This window comes from Herpailurus yagouaroundi, unplaced genomic scaffold (genome assembly GCF_014898765.1).
Source record: "Herpailurus yagouaroundi ecotype Mexico unplaced genomic scaffold, PumYag 159, whole genome shotgun sequence".
NCBI classification, from domain to species: Eukaryota; Metazoa; Chordata; class Mammalia; order Carnivora; family Felidae; genus Herpailurus; species Herpailurus yagouaroundi.
In genome coordinates this window covers 28,647,607-28,671,584 of record NW_024412400.1, presented here as the reverse complement: position 1 = coordinate 28,671,584, position 23,978 = coordinate 28,647,607, and the positions used below count along the sequence as shown (strand labels likewise).

The window sequence follows — 23,978 nt, the reverse complement described above, 5'->3', positions numbered from 1 at the left end:
GCTTGGGATTCTCTCTCTCTCTCCCTTTCTCTCTGCCCCTTCCCTGTTCATGCTCTCTCAAAAAGAAATAAACTTAAAAAAAAACAAACCTGTTCATTTCTGTGCCTATTTGGAAATTACTAATGAAGTAATTACACTTATTTTTTCCTTCACTTGCATCGGGTAGGTATCATTATCAGTGATTCCTTAAAGAAGGCTTTAATCAGGGATAAACAGGATAACATTTTATAATAGCAAAGATATAATAAAAAATAAAGTAATGCAAATAACAAGTGGTACCTATATTATAAATTGATAGCTTTTCATTAGTGTAACTGATCACAGTAGGGAATGTAATTGATTAATAAGAGGAACACAGGAAGCAAACATCTAACACAGGGGTTTAATAGAATAAGACATCAAATAGTGTCTATTTTAATGAAAGATGGTATCTAGCATCGCTAAAAAGGCAGTATGCCAAGGAAATAATCTTTCTTTTAGATCTTTTTGTCCTCTCAGGCAACATAAAAGACTACTTTTGGGGCTAACATTTATAAGTTGAGGGATGCAGACAGCTTCTTATAATACCAACAGCAGAAAACTACTGGCAAGGCAGCATATCAAAGCATCCAATAACTGAATATAGGTGACAAAAAAGGGAAATTTATGGTATCATAAAGTAAACCTAAGTGAAAATTTATGCTATCATTTAAAAAGTCAAAAAGAACATAATCAAAAACATCTTTTTTTAAACTAATGAATCACGAGTCATAATATAGTATGCTAAGGTTATCTGAAGAGTCACACATCAGGAATCATAAAGAAAGATTAAAAGGGATGGAATTCACATGGCCTGGAATAAATGAATAGGTTTATATGCTTCCTTATATTTAAATGATTATTATAAAAAAAGAATTTGCCAAAGTGGAAACTGTTTAACTCCAACAGATTTAGGATAGGCCTACATTAGGCTGATTAGATAATGTTTTCTTTAAAAAACATTTTTTAATGTTTATTTTTGACAGAGAGAGAGAGAGAGAGAGAGAGAGAGAGAAAGAAACAGAGAGACAGACTGTGAGCCAGAGGAGAGGCAGAGAGAGAGGGAGACACAGAATACAAAGGAGAACTGTGAGATCATGACCTGAGCTAAAGTCAGATGCCTAACTGAAGGAGCCACCCAGGAGCCCCACTGTTTTCTTTATTCTTAAAGTAGAGTACCTAACCAAAGATATTTACAAATTGACATCATGGCCAGAAGGAAATACAAAGAGAAAAGGCCTGGATATGTGGTTCTAGTTCCATAAGCTTCTAGGCACTATTTTTCATATTCTACTCCCTTGACTATGGGCCCTTGACTATGGGTCCCTCCCAAGTTATCCAGGGGCAGAGACAATGATCATCTGGGCACAATCTTTCTAGAAGGGAAGGAAAAGGAGAACTAGGTGAATCAAAAGAAAATGAATCATTCATGTAATCCAAATACTTATTCAGTCTGTTTTATGTAATATCTGAATCCATTTTCTAAACAGCAGTTAATTTACAGCAAATTAAATTTAACCTACCTATTTGTAAGCATCCTCTGATCTGAGCTTATTGTAAACATCGCAGTATGCAAGTGTCGAGGTAAGGCACCTTCACTTAGGGCAAGCTCCTGCATTTTTGTAGCAATTTCTTTGTCACCTTCCTTTGGAAAAAGGGTAAGATGATCCCTAAAGCAGCAATCTAGAATAAGCTCTCCTAATTTTATAAAACTAATTTTACATCTCTAAGTAAAATTATACAGTATACAATGTAATAAAACTTTTAAATGTAACTTTACCCAAAAACAACACAGGTGATACAAGTAATTTAAAAAATATTATTTGATTGTGGTGTGAGGTTTTAAATGTTTACAAGTACATTTATCCAATGAATTATGCTTTGCTTAATTTAATATTAAAGTTAGGTTCATTCTCTGAGTATTTATCAGCCAATGAAAGGGAAATGCAACTCAGGGAAATCAGCAATTCCTGGTCTACAAACCAGGCTTGCTTTTATTATTAACAATACATACATTTTCATGGTGAACACAGTTATTTTTTTTTAAAGAATGATTGATAATTGGGGTAGTTCTTTTTATTCTTAGATTTTACTTTGCTTATATGGGCTCATTTTGGCAACAGAGTATGACAGGACAGGACTATTGATCAAAGGTAATCACAGAACTATGAATTAAGCAGTGTGATATTTAAGACAATCTGTTGAAAAGCATGAATGCTCACAATGTTAGTGAAAAAAAGTACAAGTATATAGTACAACTGAGTATGTAGTATGTATACAAATATTCACATAGTGTGAATATATATGTACATGTATCATTCTGACAGCACTATAAATACAAATATATACAGTACATAGTTTGTATATGTATACATATAATTCTGAATACTACAGTCTGAAAGAAAACTTACCAAAATGCTAAAAGTAGTTACCTCAGGATGATAAAAATAGAAACTATTTGTTCCTTGAATTTTTTTCTATAAACTCCAATGTTTCTTCAAAAATCATATATTGCTTTACAATCAGAAAAAATAATTTAAGATACTTGCCAGGATTTCAGTGTAAATAAAGAAGGTGTTATAGATAACTCCAGCTCCAGTCACTGACTATGAAATGGACATGTGTAGCTTATATTGAAGCCCTAAGTCCACATTTTGATTATACATGGCCCTCAATAAGTATTTCTGAATGAATGGCAACATATTGGTGGAAGAGGGTCAGGAACACACTTTTGTTTGGTCTCATGGTCTTAACCGTCCTTGGCTATTGTCAGCTCTGTGAGAGATACTTACTTTGGAAACAACCCATTAACTAGAGGAAGAAAATCAGCCTTTATATACTCACTAAAAATGAAAACAACCTTTGATGTATAACACCTATATAGAATTTTTTAACATCTACTTAGAGGTATACTAATTATGTGCATTTTATCTAGCAACATGTTATATTTATGAGTTACAATCACTGAGAGTTTTTGATAAAAGGGGCACTCTTACATTTTATCCAAACCACTACTATGATGACAAAAAAGAATTCAAAGCCACTTATACTGATGTTATCGTAAACATCAGTATGCAAGTTGATATTCATAGCCATGATTTTGTTTACTAAAAAACACAGAAAGCTAAAGAAATTATCTTGGGGAAACAATATCTTGTGTCTGTCTAATAACATATACTAATCTCTAGAGCTCACTTACAAATGCACTTTAGCCTGAGGAACTTATTTTTGTTACCATTCTTATTTAACACCACTCTGCTATGAACTAACTCCATTAACAGATTTCCATGTAACCTCAGTACCTAAAGATTTCAGTAGCATCAATACCATCATCTCCCATGCCCCCCAAAAAAAGAGCAAGAGAGGAAGAATGCTAACTTTTAATTCTCTTAAACACACACAACACAAATAATATAGGAACAAGAAAGATTTGCCCTAAATCCACTTACCTCAGAACTTTCAAACTCTTAGTTTAATATTGAGGATTGTTTCTGTAGTTTAAAACTAATTTCTGAATAAAGATTTAAAATTACTTTTCTTACCCAGAAAAAGTGCATGTTTCCCATAACAGGCTGAAAGGTAATTTTGTCAGCTTCAATGAAAACAGCCAATCAACATTCAAGTAAGTTTCAAATTTCCAAGCTGTTCTCACCTCTATTATTGCCTTCATAACCAATCCAGCTCCCTTGATAATTGCCATGGAAGGATGCTTTAACATGGGGAGAAAAAAGAATCACAGAATGAAAGAATTTCATTCCAACATGGCTAGCTGTTGCTTTTAAGGAGGATATACAATTTTATTCAAGGTGTAAGTCATAAAATTAGTAAAGGATACATCTGAAAGTCAGATCACAGTTTGGTTAAAAATTTTAGGTATCCTTACAACATAGCTTTAAAGAAAATCAAAGCATCAGCAGGAAACAGCTGGTACTTATTTGAATAATTATACTTATTTGAATAAATATCAAATGTAATGATACATTTGTAATGTAACAATACAAATGTAATGATACACACTGACATTATACAAATTAATATGAAATAAAAATATAAGTATATAGAAACACATCACATATATGTAATACTGTAATATTATATGAAATAACAATGTTTTCAGCTATTTATGAACAGCTCTACTAAAACTCATCCTATCATGTGGTAATTTAGAAAGAATAGGGTACTCTGGGCCTATCATAGAAAAAAAATGCACTTCTCACTCCTGAGATGGAGAAGATGGGCAACAGGGTCAAAACAGTGGTCAAAAGCCATTGATAGAGCTCTACATCAAACACCAAGAAATCTGTAGAATTTAAATATCCTTAATAGGATAACATACTAGGCTGTGTTTGCTTATCAACATGATTACAGAAGCACACATCCATTATTTTAAAACCAAACTCTAAGTGGTTCTCTTAGAGTAGCTGTTAGCTGATAAAGAAGATAACAAACTCTCTCACCTGAAAGAGTTTGAAGAGGGTTCTTCCATTGGATGCTACCATCTCTAAGAGCATATCAAACTGCTGTCCTTCTGTTGTCTCACTATATGGAGCACAGAGGGCAAAAGTAAGGAAGTCCAAGAGTGAACTAATAACTAGGGCACCAGTCCCATGATCCTGAAACAAGTAACATATTACCATGACTTAGGGCAGAATTTCAAGCAAAACAGCAGAAACATGCTTCTGCTAGTCTATTTGTTAAAAGTATTCCTCAACATGAGGTTTAAAGTTTGACTAAGGAGTATTTGTTTTACTAATGCAATAAATCCACTGCTTACCATATTTCAAAAGGAAAATAATTAAAACTTGGTCAAATTTCAACAGAATAACCAAGACTCCTCAAACACGTATAATAAAAGTTAACATGTATAGAATTCATATAAAAAGTAATCTTTGACAAAACTTATAAAACTCTGAAAATTTGTTCCTTCGAAATGTTACAGACTGCCCATCTCCAAAACTGTTACCAGTGACTGAAGAGTAAGGATGTCACTAATTTTTAAGAGCAGCTTATTTCATAATGACATTCTTAAAGAACAACAAAAAAACCCTGGAATATCACTGCAAAAATCTAAAGTCTTTCCAACTTACTCTTTTAGGATGAATGGATGCAGTCCTAAAACAGAGTATTTTACTATTAGTGAGTGACCAAGCTGACCAAACTGTGTATGACCAACTGACCAAAGCTGGGGGCTCCAATTAAATAAAAACTGTCCAGGTCACCTGGGTGGCTGAATCAGTTAAGCGTACGACTCTTGATTTGGCTCAGGTCATGATCTCACGGTTCATGGGTTCAAGCCCCCTGCTTGGGATCCTCTCTCTCTCTCCCTCTCTGCCACTCCCATGCATGCACTCTCTCTCCCTCTCTCTCAAAATAAAAAAAATTAAAAAAAAAAAACCAAAAAACTGTCCAAACTGCACTTCTGGAATACCTTTCAATAAGGTATGGTATTTCTCATTAAGACAAATTTAATTACAACTTACCACATGGGAATTAAATTTCTCCAGTAAGTTTTCCAGAAACTTCTTTGAAGAGAGAAGAGAAGCTTTGTTCAGCTGTTCTTGCCTTAAGTCATAGTCATCATGCATGGGCTATTGATTAAAAACAGTGATAATTCATGAGCAACCCCATATGCCAGCATCACACGGAAGTCATTTATAGAGAGTATTCATTAAATACTAAAAAAAATTAAAAACCATAGCCTTTAAGGTTGAAGGCAGAAAGGAAACTCGTGATAAGACAAACAGGCAAAAGTGATGATTTCCCCCAGGGTCTGATGAGGCTTTGCAGATAATGAATCCGAGTATCTGTAGCGAGTACTATATAAGGCACTCTCTCAAAAGTCCAGGTCTCCTCCTTAAAGGCATATGACATCCATTTCTTCTCCTCCAATTTTATAATTTAAATTTGAAATGGTAAAACTTAGCATTTATTTACCTATATTTTTAAACAGCATTTAAAAGCAGGTACTAAACGAGCAGCAAATACTTCTTTGTCCCTTTGACTGGTGGAATAAAGGAGAATGGAAAACGGATTCTAACATGAGGGTTAGGAGTAAAGATCCAATCCTAACTTTGCTACTGACTACAGCTGACCTTAGGCAAGGTTAATTGCTGTACCTCCAAGTTTCCCTTTCCTCAGCCATCAAATAGGATTAATGGCACTCAGCTCACAGGACTACTATGAAGCTTAAATGAGATAATTCATGTAAGATACACAGCCAAAACCTAATAAGTAATGAAGGCTCAAGGTGTTTCACACTACCACAGTTTATTTTCTAGGTATCCCACTAACTCTTTTAATGGAGTTATCCGGAGTAGTAAAGATAGTAAAATTCACTTTGGAGAATAAATGTAAGACTTTATGTAAGTGATTACTTAGGTTTATTCTATACCACTGAGCTTGCCTACAGCACTTTATATGAAACATAAAAGCCCCACTGCTATATACAACATTGAAGTTAATCAGGAACTTCAAGTTACACTGAACAATTCATTGCTTCTCCTCCCAAAGAAACCGTCACCAAGTTAGACCTTTGCGCTCAGCCTTCAAATGTGCCTTCTTTAGCCCCAATCTACTCCATCTTATTTCTTACATATGTAGTCTGCCTCTAACCTTACCTCTAATACAGTCTCCACATACCATCAATCAGCTTTCAGAGGTCCAAACCTAATGTTATACTCCCCTGCTGAAAAACCTTTCAGGTTGTTCCTTACTAAAGAATATAAATCTAGCTTCTTTGATATAAAAGGCTTTTTGATAACTGTCTCTGCAATACATCTCTAACTTTAACTCCTAATCCCACACACCTCCATACATGCTTTATGACCCAGCCATTTCAATTATGTGCTTCATCCTAAACATGCCTTTGTATATGCTATCCCGTTTCTCAGGAAAGCCGCTCACAGAGGGAAAATACCTGTCTATCCTTTAAGATTGAGTTCAAGTGTAACACCTTCCAGAAAGATTGGCCTAGAATCTTTTATGTTTTCCTCACCACAAAACCAAAACTGAGTGCTGCTTTTTAGGGATCAGGTAACCTCTACTACTTTAGACTATACATACAAGCTTACCTTACTAGGCTGTTAGCCATTTCAAGAAAGGAAGGAATTCTATTTCTAGTAGATAGCACAGTGCCAGTTTATAAGATATGCTAAAAAAAAAGAAACCAAAAAAAAAAAAAAAAAAAAACCACACACACACACACACACACACACAAAACCCACAAAAAAAAAAATCACATTTATTTGAATAAATAAAGGGCTATGAGAACAATCTAGGAAATCTAGGTTTGTGGAAATTTAAACCATCAATCAACTTAAGAAAAACCAGTAAAATGACATTAAGTAGATGGATTTTAAAAAATACTACTTACACACATGAGGGCACAGAGCATATCAACAGCTGCATGGATTACTCCATTGTTGCTCCTCTTGAGTGCTTTTACTACCTTCACTCCTAGACGTTCCCGAAACCTTGTGGAACAACAACAACAAAAAACTCCCAAGCATATAATAGCAATATCAGAGCATTATTTTATCATTAAAATGTGACATAATAAGTCTTTGTAAGTTTCTATTGCATTCAGCAAGTACATATTTTGAGAGAGAAAGAGAGAGAGTGGGGAAGGGGCAGGGAGAGTATCCCAAGCAGGCTCTGTGATGTTAGCACAGAGCCTGATGCAGGGATTGATCCCACTAACCATGAAATCATGACCTGAGCCAAGCTCGAGAGTCAGATGCTCAACCAACTGAGCCACCCAGGCACCCCAGCAAGTATATATTTATTTTTTTTAAGTTTATTTATTTATTTTGAGAGAGAGTGTGAGCGGGGGAGGGGCAGAGAGAGAGAGGGAGAGAGAGAATCTCAAGTAGGCTCTGCACTGTCAGCACATAGTCCGATGCAGGGCTTAAACTCACAAACCACCAGATCAAGGTCTGAGCCTAAATCAAGAGTTGGATGGTTAACCAGCTAAACCACCCAGGTGCCCTAAGTACTTATTTTAAATTCCACTTCCAGAACACATCCACTCCCGTAAGTTTTATTCTTTGCGGGGGGAATATTTTTTGTTTTAACTAATTAAAACTAAAATGGATTTCACTTCCTGTTCAAATTCACTAAAATAAGAGTCAGTAATATTACAGGTATGTATGAGGACAATATCCACCCCCTTTAGTACCACTCCCCTTTCCTTTTTAATTTCTCATGATTAAAAACTCCCATATCATCATATGAAAAAGTTTCAGGTTTAGACAGATATAAAGACACAAACTTGATCATTTGCTATTTTGACTTGTCCGTATACTCTATAAGAAGTTCAAAGCAACTTACTTTGGAAGCTGAGTGAAGGCCAGAAAACCAGCTTTGGAAGCTACAAGCCTCCTCACAGCCTGGAACTGACTCTCAAGTTCTGCATTTGAAGCAACAACATCTCCCTCTTGAGACAATAATGCTGTTATGGCATTATTGATCAGTTTTTCTTTGTTTTCTGAGAAGAGACCCTAGGTAAAGGAAGAATGTTTCAAAAAAGTTTCCATACCAAAAGTTAGTGACTATGAACAAATTAAAATACAATTCATCTTACATCCTGTGTTACTGCATGCAGAACTCCACTATATGAAATATTAGCGTTGAACCTGAATACAGCATCTGCAAAGTTGCCATCTGTAAGGTGAAAAGGTTCAAAAAGATTTAGAGGTTCACATTCTTAACTTTTAAATTATTAAGCAGATGGATGGAAATGCAATTACACTTAAATCAATACTTACTCGGAGGTGTGGCCAAAAATCTGAGATGAAGGCTCTCTACTTCCTCATCGACAGGCATGCTGAGTAACCCCCATCGCTGACCTTTATGAGTTGGTGTCATTTTTACACAAACATCTCTGTTACCAGAGGCTCTTACTCCATCCAACAAACTTGCTAATAAGGAATCTCTAAGCAAGGTAAAAAATAAAAAGATTTTAGGACTGATAATTAAGGGGAATTTTGACTCAGAACACAGCATAGGCCCTTCAGCAGGTAACCTGTTCAGGGAGGGCACTCAAGTAGAAGAAGAAGCACGAAAGAAATGGGGCTTTACGAAAGAGCCTAGAGTGCCAGTGCTAGCTCTGCACTTTGCGGTCACATACCTTGTACAAGTTACTAAAGCGCTGTAAATGTAACATTTTTGTTCTGTTTTAAGATTTTTAAAAACAGTTTCACTGAGATACAACTTACAAATCAAAAATTCACCCAATTAAAATATACAGTTTAAGAATTCTTAGTAAAGGGCACCTGGGTGGCTCAGTCGTTAAGCACCAGACTTTGGCTCAGGTCATGATCTCACAGTTCATGAGTTCAAGACCTGCATCAGGTGAGCTCAAGCCCATTCTAAGTGAGTAAAGCCCCACTTTGGGTAAAACAGGAGTCCTGCTTTGAGTAAAACACAAGTCCCACTTCTCTCTCTCTCTGTTCCTTGTGGGATTCTCTTTCTCTGCCCCTTGCTCACTTGTGCCCTTTCTCTCAAAATAAATAAATAAATAAATAAATAAATAAATAAATAAATAAATAAATAAAATCTTAGCAAGTTTTTTCAATTGTGCAACTATCCATCTGTGGCATACTTCCATCACCCCAAAAAGTTTTCATGTACCCATCTGCAAAAGACTCCTCAGCATCAGGCAACTCCTTATTTTCTATCTCTGTAGTTTTGACTTTTCAAATAACTTCATCAAGAGAATGAAAAGGAAAGCCACAGGCTGGGAAAAAATATTTATAAAAGCCCTATCTGATAAAGGTCCATTATCCAAAATATACAAAGACCTCTTAAAAGTCAACAATAAGACCAAGAACTCAATTAAAAAATGATCCAAAGTCCTTAACAGACACGTACCCCACCAAAAACAATACACAGATGGCAAATAAACATATGAAAAGATACTCAACACATATGTCATCAGGGAAATGCAAACTCAAACAGCGAGACACCACCAGGCACTTACTAGAATGGCCAAAACTGAACACTGACAATACCAAATGCTTGTGAGGATATGGAGCAACAGGAACTCTCATTCACTGCTGATTGGAATATAAAATTCACAGCCACTTTTGAAAGACAGTTTGGCAGTTTCTTACAAAACTCAACATCCTCTTGCCCTATGATGCAGTGATCATACTCCTTAGTATTTACACAAAGGATGAAAACTTACGTCCACAGAAAACCAGCACTCGGATTTTTACAACAGCTTTAATGGAAGCAACAAGAGGTCCTTCAGTAAGCAAATGGATAAATAAACCATGGTATGTCCAGACAATGGATTATTAAGTGTTAAAAAGAAATGAGCTATCCAGGAATGAAAAGACATGGAGAAAATGAAAGAAGCCAATCTGAAAAGGCTACATACTGCACAATTCCAACTATGACACTATGGAAAAAGCAAAACTTTGGAGACAGTAAAACGATGAGTGGCTGTCAAGATTTAGGAGGGAGGGAGAGATGAAATTAGTGGAGCATTAGGATTAGGATTTCCTCATCCAAAGTATTTTTACTGCTAGAGAGGATCTGTGGACATTTTTAGGGTGGTGAAAAGTCTGTATGATACTATAACAGTAGATAAATGTCATTATACATTTGTTCCAATTATACAATTGTAGGTTAGTCAATTTTAACGTATGTATCTTTCTGGTAGGGGATGCTGGTAATGGGGGAGGCTCTGCCAGGAAGTATATGAGAAATCTCTGTACCTTCTGCTCAATTTTGCTATAAACCTCAAAGTGCTCTAAAAAATAGTCTCTTAAAAATGCAAATAAACAGAATAATATGTAGTCTTATGTGTCTTGCTTATTTTACATAAATTTTTAAGGTTCAGTCCTTTCTATTGATGAATAGTTTTTCACCATGTGGATACTCAACATGTTTGCCTATTCATTCACCAGGTAATATATATATCAATTGTTTCTAGTCTTAGCTGTTAGGAGTAATGTTATTGTAAACATTCACATACAAGTTTTTATGCAGGCATATGTTTTCATTTCTCTTGAGGTAGACACCTAAGAATAGAATCATTGGGTCATATGATAACTTTGTTTAAGAAACTGCCAAACTATTTTTCAAAAGTTCATGACTTTATGTTCTCCCACCAGCAATGTAGGAGAATCCACATGCTTGCCAACAATCGGCATTGCCAGTTTTTTCGATATTACCCATTTTACTGTACATGTAGTGGTTTTACTTTTCCTTAATGAATCACGGTCTTTTTATGTGTTTATTTACCATTCACATATTTTCCCTGGTGAGATGTCTATCTGAATATTTTGCCTACTTATTTTTTGGGTTTTTAATTTTTTTACTATTGAGTTAAAAGAGTTCTTTATATATTCTAAAAGCAAGTCTTTTACTACCTATATGTGTTTTCCAAATATATTCTTGCTGTCTGTGGCTTGTCTTGTTCTTTTCTTAATGGGGTCAAAGTTTTAAATTTTAACAAAGTCTAATTAATCAGACTTTCATGAATTATGTATTTGGAGCTATATCTAAAAACCTTTTCCTAGAGCACCTGGATGGTTCAGTTGGTTAAGCGTCAGACTCTTGGTTTCAGCTCAGGTCATGATCTCATGATTCGTAAGACTGAGACCTGTATTGGGCTCTGTGCTGACAGCATGGAGCCTGGTTGGGATTTTCTCTCTCATCTCTCTGTGCCCCTCCCCCATTTGCATGCACTTGCACTTACGCCCTCTCACTCTCAAAATAAACATTTAGAAAGAACAGAAAGAAACCTTGTCCTAATCCAAAGTCACAAAGAAACTGTTTTACTTTTTGCATATAAACTTGATTGGGAATAATGGCATCTTCTTCCTAGGGATCAAGATCAAACAATGTATGTACATAAAGCACATGACAAACTGTAACTGTTGAGATCCCTCCCCTGATTAGAACATGTGCAGTTTTTTCCCCCCCAGAAGTTCTCTTCCTTGAATTCAGGACAGGAAAAAATACCACCTTTTTGCTTAAAATGTCATTTTTGTTGAACTTAGATCAAAAGCTTTCCAAGGTAAGAAAGAGTTACTGGTCATACTACAGGAAGTGACAGGACTTCAATAAGGCTGCATTCTGAACAGTGGCAAAATGTGCCAGAACCATTTCAACTATGCTTTAAAAACAGATTCAGTCTCAATCTTTTTAAACAGCACAGAAGAACTGCCTGGAATGTAAAAGCTGCCAATACCATGACAATGGCTTGGTATATGAAGAGAGTTCTAGTCATTCACAGGATAGCATTCAAGTTCTTTACCTCACAGGAGTTGATGAGCTATAGCATCTCACAGCTTTTCACATCAACAGCCAAGTCACAGTGATATAAAAATAATCAGGCTCATTCCACTGGAAAATTAGTAACTAGACTAATGAAACTAACTTATAAAAACCTAACTTAAAAGTATATCTAAAGTAACTTGCTGCTGTTATTCAAACAGGTTAACAATGAAAAGTGAAAGGTGCTATTTTAAAATGCTTTATTTAAAAGCATAAGTTACAGAAACACACCTTATTTCATCATTTCACTTAAATCACCATTTTTATTTTTTAGAAATTTGAAAACGGGATCTTTATTTTTTTTAACATTTATTCATTTTTGAGAGATGAAGAGAGACAGAGAATGAATGGGGGAGGGGCAGAGAGAGAGGGAGACAGAATCTGAAACAGGCTCCAGGCTCTGAGCTATCAGCACAGAACCCGACGTGGGGCTTGAACTCACGAACCATGAGATGATGACCTGAGCCAAAGTCGGACACTTAACCGACTGAGCCACCCAGGCACACCAGTGAATGGTCATTTTATTTTATTTTTTATTTTTATTATTTTTTCAATATATGAAATTGTCAAATTGGTTTCCATACAACACCCAGTGCTCATCCCAAAAGGTGCCCTCCTCAATACCCATCACCCACCCTCCCCTCCCTCCCACCCCCCATCAACCCTCAGTTTGTTCTCAGTTTTTAACAGTCTCTTATGCTTTGGCTTTCTCCCACTCTAACCTTTTTTTTTTTTTTCCTTCCCCTCCCCCATGGGATTCTGTTAAGTTTCTCAGGCTCCACATAAGAGTGAAAACATATGGTATCCGTCTTTCTCTGTATGGCTTATTTCACTTAGCATCACACACTCCAGTTCCATCCACGTTGCTACAAAGGACCATATTTCATTCTTTCTCATTGCCACGTAGTACTCCATTGGGTATATAAACCACAATTTCTTTATCGTGAATGGTCATTTTAAATCTGCACCAAAATAATGCTGCCTTTCCTAAGTTATAGGATTTTAAAGATCTAGATCATAACTTTGTTTTTCCTTTGATGGAACATTTTGCCTTGCACATACTAGGATATTAAAAGCTGGATTAATTAAAAAAAAAATACCTCTCTGTTGAAGAATATTTCCGTATTTGCCCTTTTATAAATTCAATGGTAAAAAGTTGTGGATTTTCTGAATCACAAACCAATGCAAATACCTAGTGAAAACAAAAAAGTTCAACAAATGGTATTTAGTTTTATGACATTTCCTTAGAACTACAGACTACCCTTTTAGCTTACAAAAGTCAGTATTTAAAAATTGTTTACAGGATCAGAATTTAAGAGCTGCTTAAAAGTCTCAAATTGTCATACCATTACTGAATAAAAAGTTTCATTCGTTGTATACTTGGAAAACAAATTTTGTAACAGTCACTGTTCTAAGTACAATAAATATAATAATGTGAAGAATTAAATAGATTCTCCTTATTTTCCATTTGTTGGGACATGAAAAACTACTAAAATAGAATATTATCCTATATTATCAACAGGAATAAACCTCATTAAAACTAATAATGTCAAACTTACTTCTCCTAAAGGCTTCAAAGTTGCAATATTGTATGTCGCTGGATCACGTTCTACTAAACATGTTTCTGTAAGCGCTAGAACTCGTTTTACAGGCTCCTTCAAACAAAATTTAAACATATTAAAAAGTTATCAAAAAAATACATCAAAATCAGATGAACAAATTATCATTTTTAATATAGAGTCTTACCGAATGTCTAGGTGATATTTTTTGGACTATAAACTCTGCTAACGATGTGATGGATTCATCAGTGCTGTATTTTCCAAAGCGAAGATTCAAATACTGCTCAAATTCTAAAGGTTCTTTTCTGATGCGCAATGAAATACCTATGTAGTTGCCAGCATGATCTATTGCACTTTTGATAATTTCTTCTCTTTGCTCTGAAGCAAATAAATGCTGCACAGATTTTAAAATTTGAAAAGTCAGGATTGAAACAACTAAAATGTGACCATTTTGAATCAATTCACAAGAAAGAGACTGAAGTAGCAATTCTAAAGAAAAAAAAAGATAGTGGATCTTATCAAAGGTAAATAAGCAGTGTGTTATATTTGAACCACTAAATTAAAATCCCAAAGTCTGGGATATAGAACCTTGCAAATAACTAACTGAATGGAAATTATTTCATAACTTCTCAGGGTCTGGTTCCCATCATCATGTGGAAAACAGAAGGCTGGGGCTTCCCAAAGTGGTCCCAGGGAACCCAGCCAAGTCCAGTAGGGGTAGTGGGTACTACGTGGGTAGGATTCCCAGTTTCAACGAAAGTAGCTCTGATTTAATGTTTTTATATAGTGGGCTTTCTTGCAAGATCACCTTGAGGAATGTTTATGTTTGCAAGTCATTGGCTGATGGATATTACAAATCAACCTCCAAGAGTGTACTTTACAAAGGTAAGGATAAGGTACCGCTATCTGCATTTGAGTCCTGGAAGCCAAAAATGCTAAATGGGCTGCAAAGGACAGGGCAGGAGAGTGCCATGCAATAATAAGAACTGTCCTGTCCATATGACAATACCTCCCCTGCTGGCTGAGTAACACTGATTGAGATCATGTTTTAAAACCTGATTTTAGGGGCACCTGGTTGGCTCAGTCGGTTGAGTGGGCAACTCTTGATCTCGGGGTTGTGAGTTCAAGTCCCACACTGGGTGCAGAGATTACTTAAAATAAACAAACAAATAAAATCTTAAAACCTGATTTTATTCCCAGCTGCTTATAACAGTTGCTATATATGCAGAAGGTACCAGATAAAGGTTTGCTAAATGAATCTGTCATGGTATCATATTTGCAGTGAATCGACTCATTTTAGCTAGCATCTTTTAAAAGGCACAGTATGCTTAGAAAATGGATGATTAAAATTAAAACTACTTGATGCCATGAAAGCAATAAAAACTGTTGGTAACTGAGGAGTATCAGATAATTCTCATCCTTAATGTTTACCTCAGGCACTGTAAGGCTTAGTTGAATTACTGTGATATAGTTGTCCCGTTAAGGTCTGCAAGGCTACACTCCTGTAATTAGGTATGGTTTCCACCAAGGGGTTAATCATTACAAATTTCCACTGTCCATGGAAGAGATAAGATAAGCCTTTGGATGGCACTTCAACAACAGGCTTTAGGCTGCTCTAGGGTGGGGAAGGAACCTAATTTTCTCTTTGGGCCTAGATCTTTTGGGTCTAGACTCAAAGGTAACAAAATGTCTAGATATGTGTTCCTAGAGGAGGGACACCAGAATTGTGCCCATCACCCAGGCAAAGGTGAAATCCAAGATGGAAAAAGGCCTCTAACTCCATATTTGGTAAATCAAATAGTTCAGCACCCCTCCCCCATCATCATTCCCTTCTGCTACCCTATCCTCTTGTGTTATCGAAAAGTTCCAGGCTTGCCCTGGCTCTACTACCAAGAGAAGGATAATTTATCCATAGAACACTAAATCATAAAGTAGCGGTTCCCAGGCCACTAAGAGATCTACAGAAATTAAAATTCTCAAGAGAAAGGAAACTTGAGAGTAAGCTCAACTGAGCCTTTCCTTGTGGAAACTCTCCAGTGCTCATCTTGAAGAGGTGAGATTTCATTAAGGAAGGCAAAATGTTTCTTATAAAAAAAGATGGTCATCATTTAGAGTTCAGCTTCTATTACCAATTAACAAACGGTCTGAGCATCTTAAGTGGCTTTTGCTATACCTCACAACTCACATATAATTCAGAATTTCAAGATAAAAACATGCAATGAACTCCAAATTTGAAGTTTCAATACTCAGACTTCAGATTACAAACAGCTGGGGAAAGGAGGAAAGACTGTAAAAATAAAAGATCTTAAATTACTTTTTCAAAGAAAGCTTAGAATCTTTCAGTTAAGACACTGATATAATGTGGGGGCGCCTGGGTGGCGCAGTCGGTTAAGCGTCCGACTTCAGCCAGGTCACGATCTCGTGGTCCGTGAGTTCGAGCCCCGCGTCGGGCTCTGGGCTGATGGCTCAGAGCCTGGAGCCTGTTTCCGATTCTGTGTCTCCCTCTCTCTCTGCCCCTCCCCCGTTCATGCTCTGTCTCTCTCTGTCCCAAAAATAAATAAAACGTTGAAAAAAAATTTTTTTTTTAAAAAGACACTGATATAATGAAAATAACAACTGTAACCCCCATTTACTGAATACTAAGACACATATTATGCTAAGCATTTCACATAAATTATCTCATAGAACCCTAAAACAAAAACCTATGACATACATATTACTCTTGTCACTTTAAATTTTTTTTTTTTAACGTTTATTTATTTTTTGGGGACAGAGAGAGACAGAGCATGAACGGGGGAAGGGCAGAGAGAGAGGGAGACACAGAATCAGAAACAACTCTTGTCACTTTAGAGAGCTCCACGTTGAGATTCAAGCTCAGGTCTCTTTGATAACAAAGCACGTACTCTTTAATACCATACTTCCTTCCACAAGACACATGTGAAATGTGAAATAGAAGTGTAAAAAAACCCCTCTTTCCTTCAAATGGTTATGTCTCTTTTTAAATGACTTTTTAAAAATACTACTTACCAATCTACTAAATCCTCCATAAAGTATACAAAATCCCCCTTGATAATCGGAGAGATCTACAAAGCCTTCAATATTTCTATAGTCATAGGAACAGAGGACTTTGTTGGTTGCAGGATTAATTTGGTCAAAGCCTCCAGGAGTGACTTCTAAAACAACAGGTTTTCTTGTATCACTCCAGTGGTGCTTATAGCAGTTATACCTCTAGAGAGACAAACAGTATTACTTTTAGGTTCATATTTAAGCTTACCATAAAATAAAATCACATTTAATCTATCAGTCACTGCTAAAACAACCAGAAATCCAAATATTATAATTATTTACAGCTACTATCCAATCGGTTTTGTTTATTGATCATGAGAGCCAGTGTGTGAGCAGAAGTGGGGGAGGGGGCGGGAGAGAGGGAGGGGGAGAGAAAGAGAGAGAGAGGGAGAGAGAGAGAGAGAAAATGAATGAATATATCTTAAGTAGGCTCCACACTCAGCTCAGAGCCCTACTTGGGGCTTGATCCATGAACTGTGAGATCATGACCTGAGGTGAAAAGAAGAGTCGGACACTTAACCGACTCAGACACCCAGGCGCCCCTACTAGTCAAATTGTTAAACATATTAATTTTAACTATTTGGAGGTTTGTATTTAAGTAAGAATGTTCACTCATACTGAAGAAACTATGTCCTTTTTTTAAATTAACAAAAGTTCAGGTTACAATATTTTGTGAAACAATTTTAAGTCAGTCTTATGCAAATCTATTTTTTAAAAAAAGGAAATCCTAAAAGAATACTCTGAAATTTTTGCCGGGGAAAAAAGATTTCAACTTTTGTTGATGGATTCTTTTAATCCAACTTACATATGGAAAAAAGCTAAGTCACATTTTGGGGAAGTTACAGTATTCAATGTAAACAACCTGAGCTGGTTCAGTACACTAATACAGATTTTCTTCCTATACACACAAAAAATGCTGAAGCCTCAGTCTGACCTTACAGTTTTCTAATCACACCAAAGGTATAAATCTGATCACATTAGTAAGTAAAATTCCATTTAGATAATGACATTCCTTTATAAAGTACCTACTATCAGAATGATTAGAGGGGTGCCTGGATGGGTCCGGAAGTTAAGTGTTCAACTCCTGATTTCAGCTCAAGCCATCTCAAGGTTTGAGAGATCAAGCCCTGAATTCCACTCTGCACTGACAGCAGGGATCCTGCTTAGGATTCTCTCCAACCCCCTCTCTCTCTCTGCCCCTCCCCCACTAGCATGCACATGTACTCTCTAAATAAACATTTTTTAAAAAAATTTAAAAAGTGATTAGAATGATTAACATCCATTTACTACCCAGTTTTATTCTTAAAAAGAAAAAGGGCTTCAGTGAGGCTGCTAACCAAAATGATATGATACAAGAGAAAATAATTCAAAACAAAGACAAAATGAGGCAAGAGAAAATAAAAATAATCAAGTGTCAGATGTGAAATGAATCTCCCCTCACCCACCCACTTCTCTACCCGACAATATAAAGAGGAACACACAGTCAGTTACAGGACTCTGAAGGTAAAAGTAAATTGGATGCTCAAGAATACAACTATTTCTCGGGTGCCTGGGTGGCTTAGTCAGCTAAGCATCTGACTTCGGCTCAGGTCACGGTCTCTCAGGTCATGAGTTCGAGCCCCATGTCAGGCTCTGTGCTGACAGCTCGGAGCCTGGAACCTGCTTCAGATTCTGTCTCCCTACCTGCCCCTCCCCCACTCACACTCTGTCTCTCTCTCAAAAATAAATAAACATTAAAAAAAATTAAAAAAGAAAATAGCACAACTATTTCTAATACTGAAATGAGAGAAATTTCTCTTGTAGGTGTTTAGAAAAGCGAGAAGGGCATTAATAAACACCTCTACAACACCCCAACACTGAACCTAGCAATGAGCCTCAGTTTGGCTCAGGATCATATGACATCAAGTCCCCTTAGCACTACTACTGATCGATGACATAATGCACATTATGGTTCCATAAAAGGAATTCTGCAGAACAAAGGGCCTGCATTAACTCAAGAATATGCTTAGAACCTTGACTCTGAACTAAAGGATGGAGCAGTGCCACTCCTCTCCAGAAGGGAAGCCACGAAAATGGTGGTGCTTTTCCAAACTATGCTTGTTCATGTGCCCCAACCCACTCTGCAGGACAGTCTCTATTCCTCCCAGGTGATAATCAATGGCCATAATGAGATGTACTGATGGAAACACATCATTATCCCTCAGGATTGCAGAGGCTGAGAGAGACTCAGAGACCTAATTTAGGTATATCTCAATTGAAGGCCTGAGTGTCAAATTCAATTTATGCAAGAGTGTTCAGCAGCAGAGAATCTGGGGGAGGAGAAGGTACCATTTACTCCTGATATAAAATTAAGTGGACTGTCTTTAGAGACACTGTTTCTACCTCAAGGTTCTGAAACATACTAAGTTGCTGAAGTTAACTGATATAAAGGGAAACTTATAAACAAAATCTAAAGTATGCTTTTGGAAGCAGCAGTTTTCCAAACAGATGAGGAATATGGAAAACTCAACTGCCAACATGAAAGAAATTGTAATTTATAGAAATGTGACTGTGGCTCATGAGGAACAAGAAACAAGCAGTTTGCCAACAGCCATTAATCTATTTTAAATGGCTCCTGAGCAGTCACTTGCTTGACTTGAGATCAGTGAAGCTTCTGGGAGGCTAAAACTAGCAGAACATCCACAGAAAGAATGAGGGCTTAAAAGGCAGGGAGACAGTGCTGCCAGCTTCTCAGAATTCAATTCCTGCCTTTTATCAGAAGAGCCAGAGTTCTGAACGGTGCTATCAGTTTAGGCATTACTCTGCCCCCTTGCCCGTTATAAATCCAATACCTTCTCATGGAAAGAAATTCAGTATTTCAAGGGAGTGAAAAAAAAGCACGGACTCCCATTTTCCCCCCTCAGAAGTCTCCAATTTAGTTTAAATGCTGTTGTAACATGATTACAGAATGCATGAGAAAGTTAGGAAGATTCTAATAAGCAACCATGACTTCCCCAAAGCTGTCAGTGCACCATGCAAAGCCTTACTAGCAGCCAGATCCAGTGCAGGCACATATAATAAGACAGTTCTGATATACCCCAAACTTCTTAAAACCTTAATGCTTCTGAAATAGAAAAATCCTACACAAAACAACTGCTGCAGGTTCCAACAGGTATCATCCACAGTGTTGCTTACGATTGCTGTTTAGAATATTGAATAAAAAGTACCTAAGTGGTAACAGCATTGTTTTTATTGCTCCATAGTTCTGCCTGAAGACTTTTTTCCCTGTCATAAGCATTAAGTCATAAATCTAATTCCTCATATCTGAGTTTCCTGGTAAACTACATTCATCCATCACATAGTGCCAGACAACATTTGATGATGATTCCTTTTTTCCCTTCAGCTTTGCCATAAAAGGAACACACAGACCACAGAAGCATTTCTATATAATAATGGGCAACATTAGAACAAATAAAAATAGATATTAATAAATGCTAAATACTTGCCCTTCCTGTGATTTTTCCTTCTGAAAAATCAGTTCTAAATCTCTGAAAGAGAAAACATAATCACAACTTACGACAACAGACTGGTAAGGAAGATTTGCAGTTCAGTTCTTTCTATCCAAAACATGTAAAACCCCAACTTGATAACCTTGATATTAAAAAAATGTTACTGAAGATATAGTTTAAGGCTGTTCAATACAAAATGTGTGGAACTTCACTGAAAAACAAGATAGATTAAACACACGACTGCTTTGCTCTATATATGTGCTTAAAAAGACTAAACACTATCAAACATATCTGGATTTTCCAGACTTTCCATTAGAGAAAGTGAAAGTTTCACCGAATCAAGTTAAAAGTCAATAAGAAAAAACACTGTGGTCACAGAGACTCAAAACATTACTATCTGTACTGTAACATAACTGTTTAATTTAAAAAAAAAAAAGAGGAGAAATTTAGCTTATGAACACGGAACTGTTCTTACCAATGCTTCTGTAAGAAGTTCTGTTCTGTGCTCTGTAGAAAATTTTAAAGTTTCTGACTTCTTTCCACTGCCTTTACGAAATGTGAGGTTGAATTCTGTTCCTTGTCCTTTCCCAACGGGACTGATGCTGCAAATGTCTCCATAAGGCCACTAACAAAAAGAAATTCTCTCAAATGATGCTATAATATGGTGAAATACAACATTGTTTTTCCTGCTTTAATTTCACAATAACCGATTAAATTACAAAATAATACAGAGGTCTAGAAGGTGTCACATCTTATAGTAATTCTGTAACACAAATTCTTTTTAAGGTTTTCGGTTATCAGGGACAACAATTAAAAAATCCCATCTGTGTTCCAACTTTAATGATTACTGACATTAATCCAAAGCAATTAAAATACATACAAGTGAAAAGAAGTGAGGAATAAAATTTTATGATTACCTGCAGATCTGCTAAAACAAAAAGGAATCTGTAAAACATGTCTAATTTAGAATTAAAAATAAACTAGATTATAAATATGTTTACTTATCCATATTCAAGCTAGTCTTGCTTTATAAACAGTAATCCTACTTCCATGACAAGTATTTTCCATTTACTGCACTGCAACTTCTGTATACCTTTATTACAATATTAATACCGCCTTTAGAACTATAATGAACTAACGTACCAATTTCACATAAAAGAGATGGCAATCAAAAGTAACATATCAAAAAGTTATACTCCTTAGAGCCTAGAAATAAACACATTCTTCACCACCCGCTTTTATTTATTTATTTTTGGTACTGAGTACCAAGCATTATATCTCCTTCAAAGTTGACTTTTCTAACCTAAAGTACAGATTTCAAGAAAGGGAAATCATGGGTCATATCCTGGCTTTTAAAATTCAAATGGAGGGGCGCCTGGGTGGCGCAGTCGGTTAAGCGTCCGACTTCAGCCAGGTCACGATCTCGCGGTCCGTGAGTTCGAGCCCCGCGTCAGGCTCTGGGCTGATGGCTCGGAGCCTGGAGCCTGTTTCCGATTCTGTGTCTCCCTCTCTCTCTGCCCCTCCCCCGTTCATGCTGTCTCTCTCTGTCCCAAAAATAAATAAAAAACGTTGAAAAAAAAAATTAAAAAAAAATAAAATTCAAATGGAGTTCAAAACATGCCTAACAGCTTCTAACATGATTACCTGATTTGTTACTTCTAAGGTATTGGGATTATATGTAGTAATCGCATGGGTTCCAACTGAAAAGACACGCTTATACCTGCAAAGAAAGACAAGTACTTAAATTTAGTCTTAAATAAAAGAAACATTTTATAATAAAATATGATACTAACACAGAAAGAATATTTCAATAAACATAAAAATTTAACAATTAATACTAACTATATAGAGCTTTGTTTTATATTCCCACATATTTTGATGTTCTAAAGTGTTATTGGGGAGGGTGGGTGCCGTCTGGATACTGTTCACAGGCTCTGCTTTGCTCTCCATGCATAAGTTCATAGACAGACATGAATGGGTAACAACTGAAAAGGGTACTGGGACAGTGGAATCAACAATTTTGTATGGGAAACTTAGGGAGATGTTTACTGTAGTCTGTCTGAAGCTGGGACAAAACTAAACAAGATGAAATGTGCGAAAGCTGCTAGAGCTCTATTCTCCTCTACCAGGAGAAATAACTGAAATTAATGAACTCTTGAAGAAAATCCAGAACTTGAACAAATTTTATCAAGAAGATGGTTGGCTGATCAAGATAACTCAGTAATCCTCAGAACTGGATGAATTAATGAGTGAAGAAGCATATGAGAAAAACATAAAATCTACTGAGGACTGAAAATGGAACTCCTAAATAACCTAGTATAAAACAAAATGACCAAAAAAAGAAAGTATTATTGGTATTAAAACCCACCGACCAGGGTACCTGGGTGGCTCAGTCAGTAGAGTGAATTTGGCTCAGGTCATGATCTCACAGTTTGTGAGTTCGAGCCCCACATGGGGCTCTGTGCTGACAGCTCAGAGACTGAAGCCTGCTTCAGATTCTGTGTCTCTCTCTCTCTCTGCCCCTCCCCTGTTTGCACTCCATCTCTCTCTCTCAAAAATAAAGATTAAAAAAAAAAAAAAACCCACCTACCACTCAGTTTACGTGAACCAGGGAGATCCTTAAGTAGAGAAATATGACCTATGCAAGCAAGCTTGTGTTGACTTACTATACATGAAGTTTAAAAGATACCACCCAAGGATACCAAGATTCTAAATGGGAAATTTTATTAAACAACAACACTGCACACTACTAATTCTTTCAAAATACCCTTTCAACAAAACCATGACGCAAAGGAAGGAAAAGCTATGGCCTGTAACTGATCAGTCACAACAATATTCTGGAATCTTAATAATTTCTATTTAAGCAACTACCTATTATAGTTAAGTGTTGCAACTCTATAGAAGCAGGAAGCTTATACACAGACAAGCCCCCAAGTTTCACTTACCACTTTACTTCCTTCACTTAAAGTACCATATCTAAGGAAAAAAAATCACTTGGATATCAATAATCCTTTAGGATAGAGAGGAATTCATAATGATAAAGAACCTGAATAGAAAAACTTACTCAAAAATAAAGAATTAGTTCTTTAAAAATAAAATAAATACAGGGGCGCCTGGGTGGCTCAGTCAGTTAGATGTCCAACTTAAGCTCAGGTCATTATCTCATCGTTTGTGGGTTCAAGCCCCACGTCAGGCTCTGTGCTGACAATTCAGAGCCTGGAGCCTGCTTCAGATTCTGTGTCTCCCTCCCTCTCTGCCTTCCCCCGCTTGCACTCTGTCTCCAAAAATAAAAATGTTAAAAATAAAATACATAAAACATTAGTCTAAAAAAAAATTAAGAATGTAAGAATTCATAATCATACAGAAGACATAAAGATGTGTGTAACTCTATGCAGATAACTTTGAAAATTATGAATAAACCAACCCCTATATAGAAGAGTTTAAGATAGCTGTAAACAATTACAACCTACAAAATAACCATGGCTCCAACAAGGAGGTGAATGCTTTAAAGGAACAGATAAATACCATGCTTCTTAAACTGTTCCAGGAAACAGACTAA

General features: G+C 36.3%; 1 protein-coding gene across 3 annotated transcripts in view; it reads right to left on the bottom strand.

The window, feature by feature from the left end:
* The window catches only part of DNAJC13 (DnaJ heat shock protein family (Hsp40) member C13), a 129,311-nt gene that overhangs the window by 71,094 nt on the left and 34,239 nt on the right, over positions 1-23,978 (bottom strand). For all 3 annotated transcript variants that reach the window (XR_005792057.1, XM_040480197.1, XM_040480198.1), the window contains exons 3-17: positions 22,064-22,139; positions 20,895-21,044; positions 20,417-20,458; positions 16,893-17,093; positions 14,053-14,259; positions 13,866-13,961; positions 13,407-13,498; positions 8,784-8,950; positions 8,600-8,679; positions 8,347-8,516; positions 7,391-7,490; positions 5,499-5,606; positions 4,476-4,631; positions 3,671-3,727; positions 1,542-1,663 (exon numbers count right to left, since the gene is read on the bottom strand). Coding sequence is in view for 2 of the 3 variants with exons in the window: in XM_040480197.1 (XP_040336131.1) it covers positions 1,542-1,663; positions 3,671-3,727; positions 4,476-4,631; positions 5,499-5,606; positions 7,391-7,490; positions 8,347-8,516; positions 8,600-8,679; positions 8,784-8,950; positions 13,407-13,498; positions 13,866-13,961; positions 14,053-14,259; positions 16,893-17,093; positions 20,417-20,458; positions 20,895-21,044; positions 22,064-22,139 (1,824 nt within the window). In the remaining variant the exon portion in view is untranslated. The remainder of the gene's footprint in view (positions 1-1,541; positions 1,664-3,670; positions 3,728-4,475; positions 4,632-5,498; positions 5,607-7,390; positions 7,491-8,346; positions 8,517-8,599; positions 8,680-8,783; positions 8,951-13,406; positions 13,499-13,865; positions 13,962-14,052; positions 14,260-16,892; positions 17,094-20,416; positions 20,459-20,894; positions 21,045-22,063; positions 22,140-23,978) is intronic.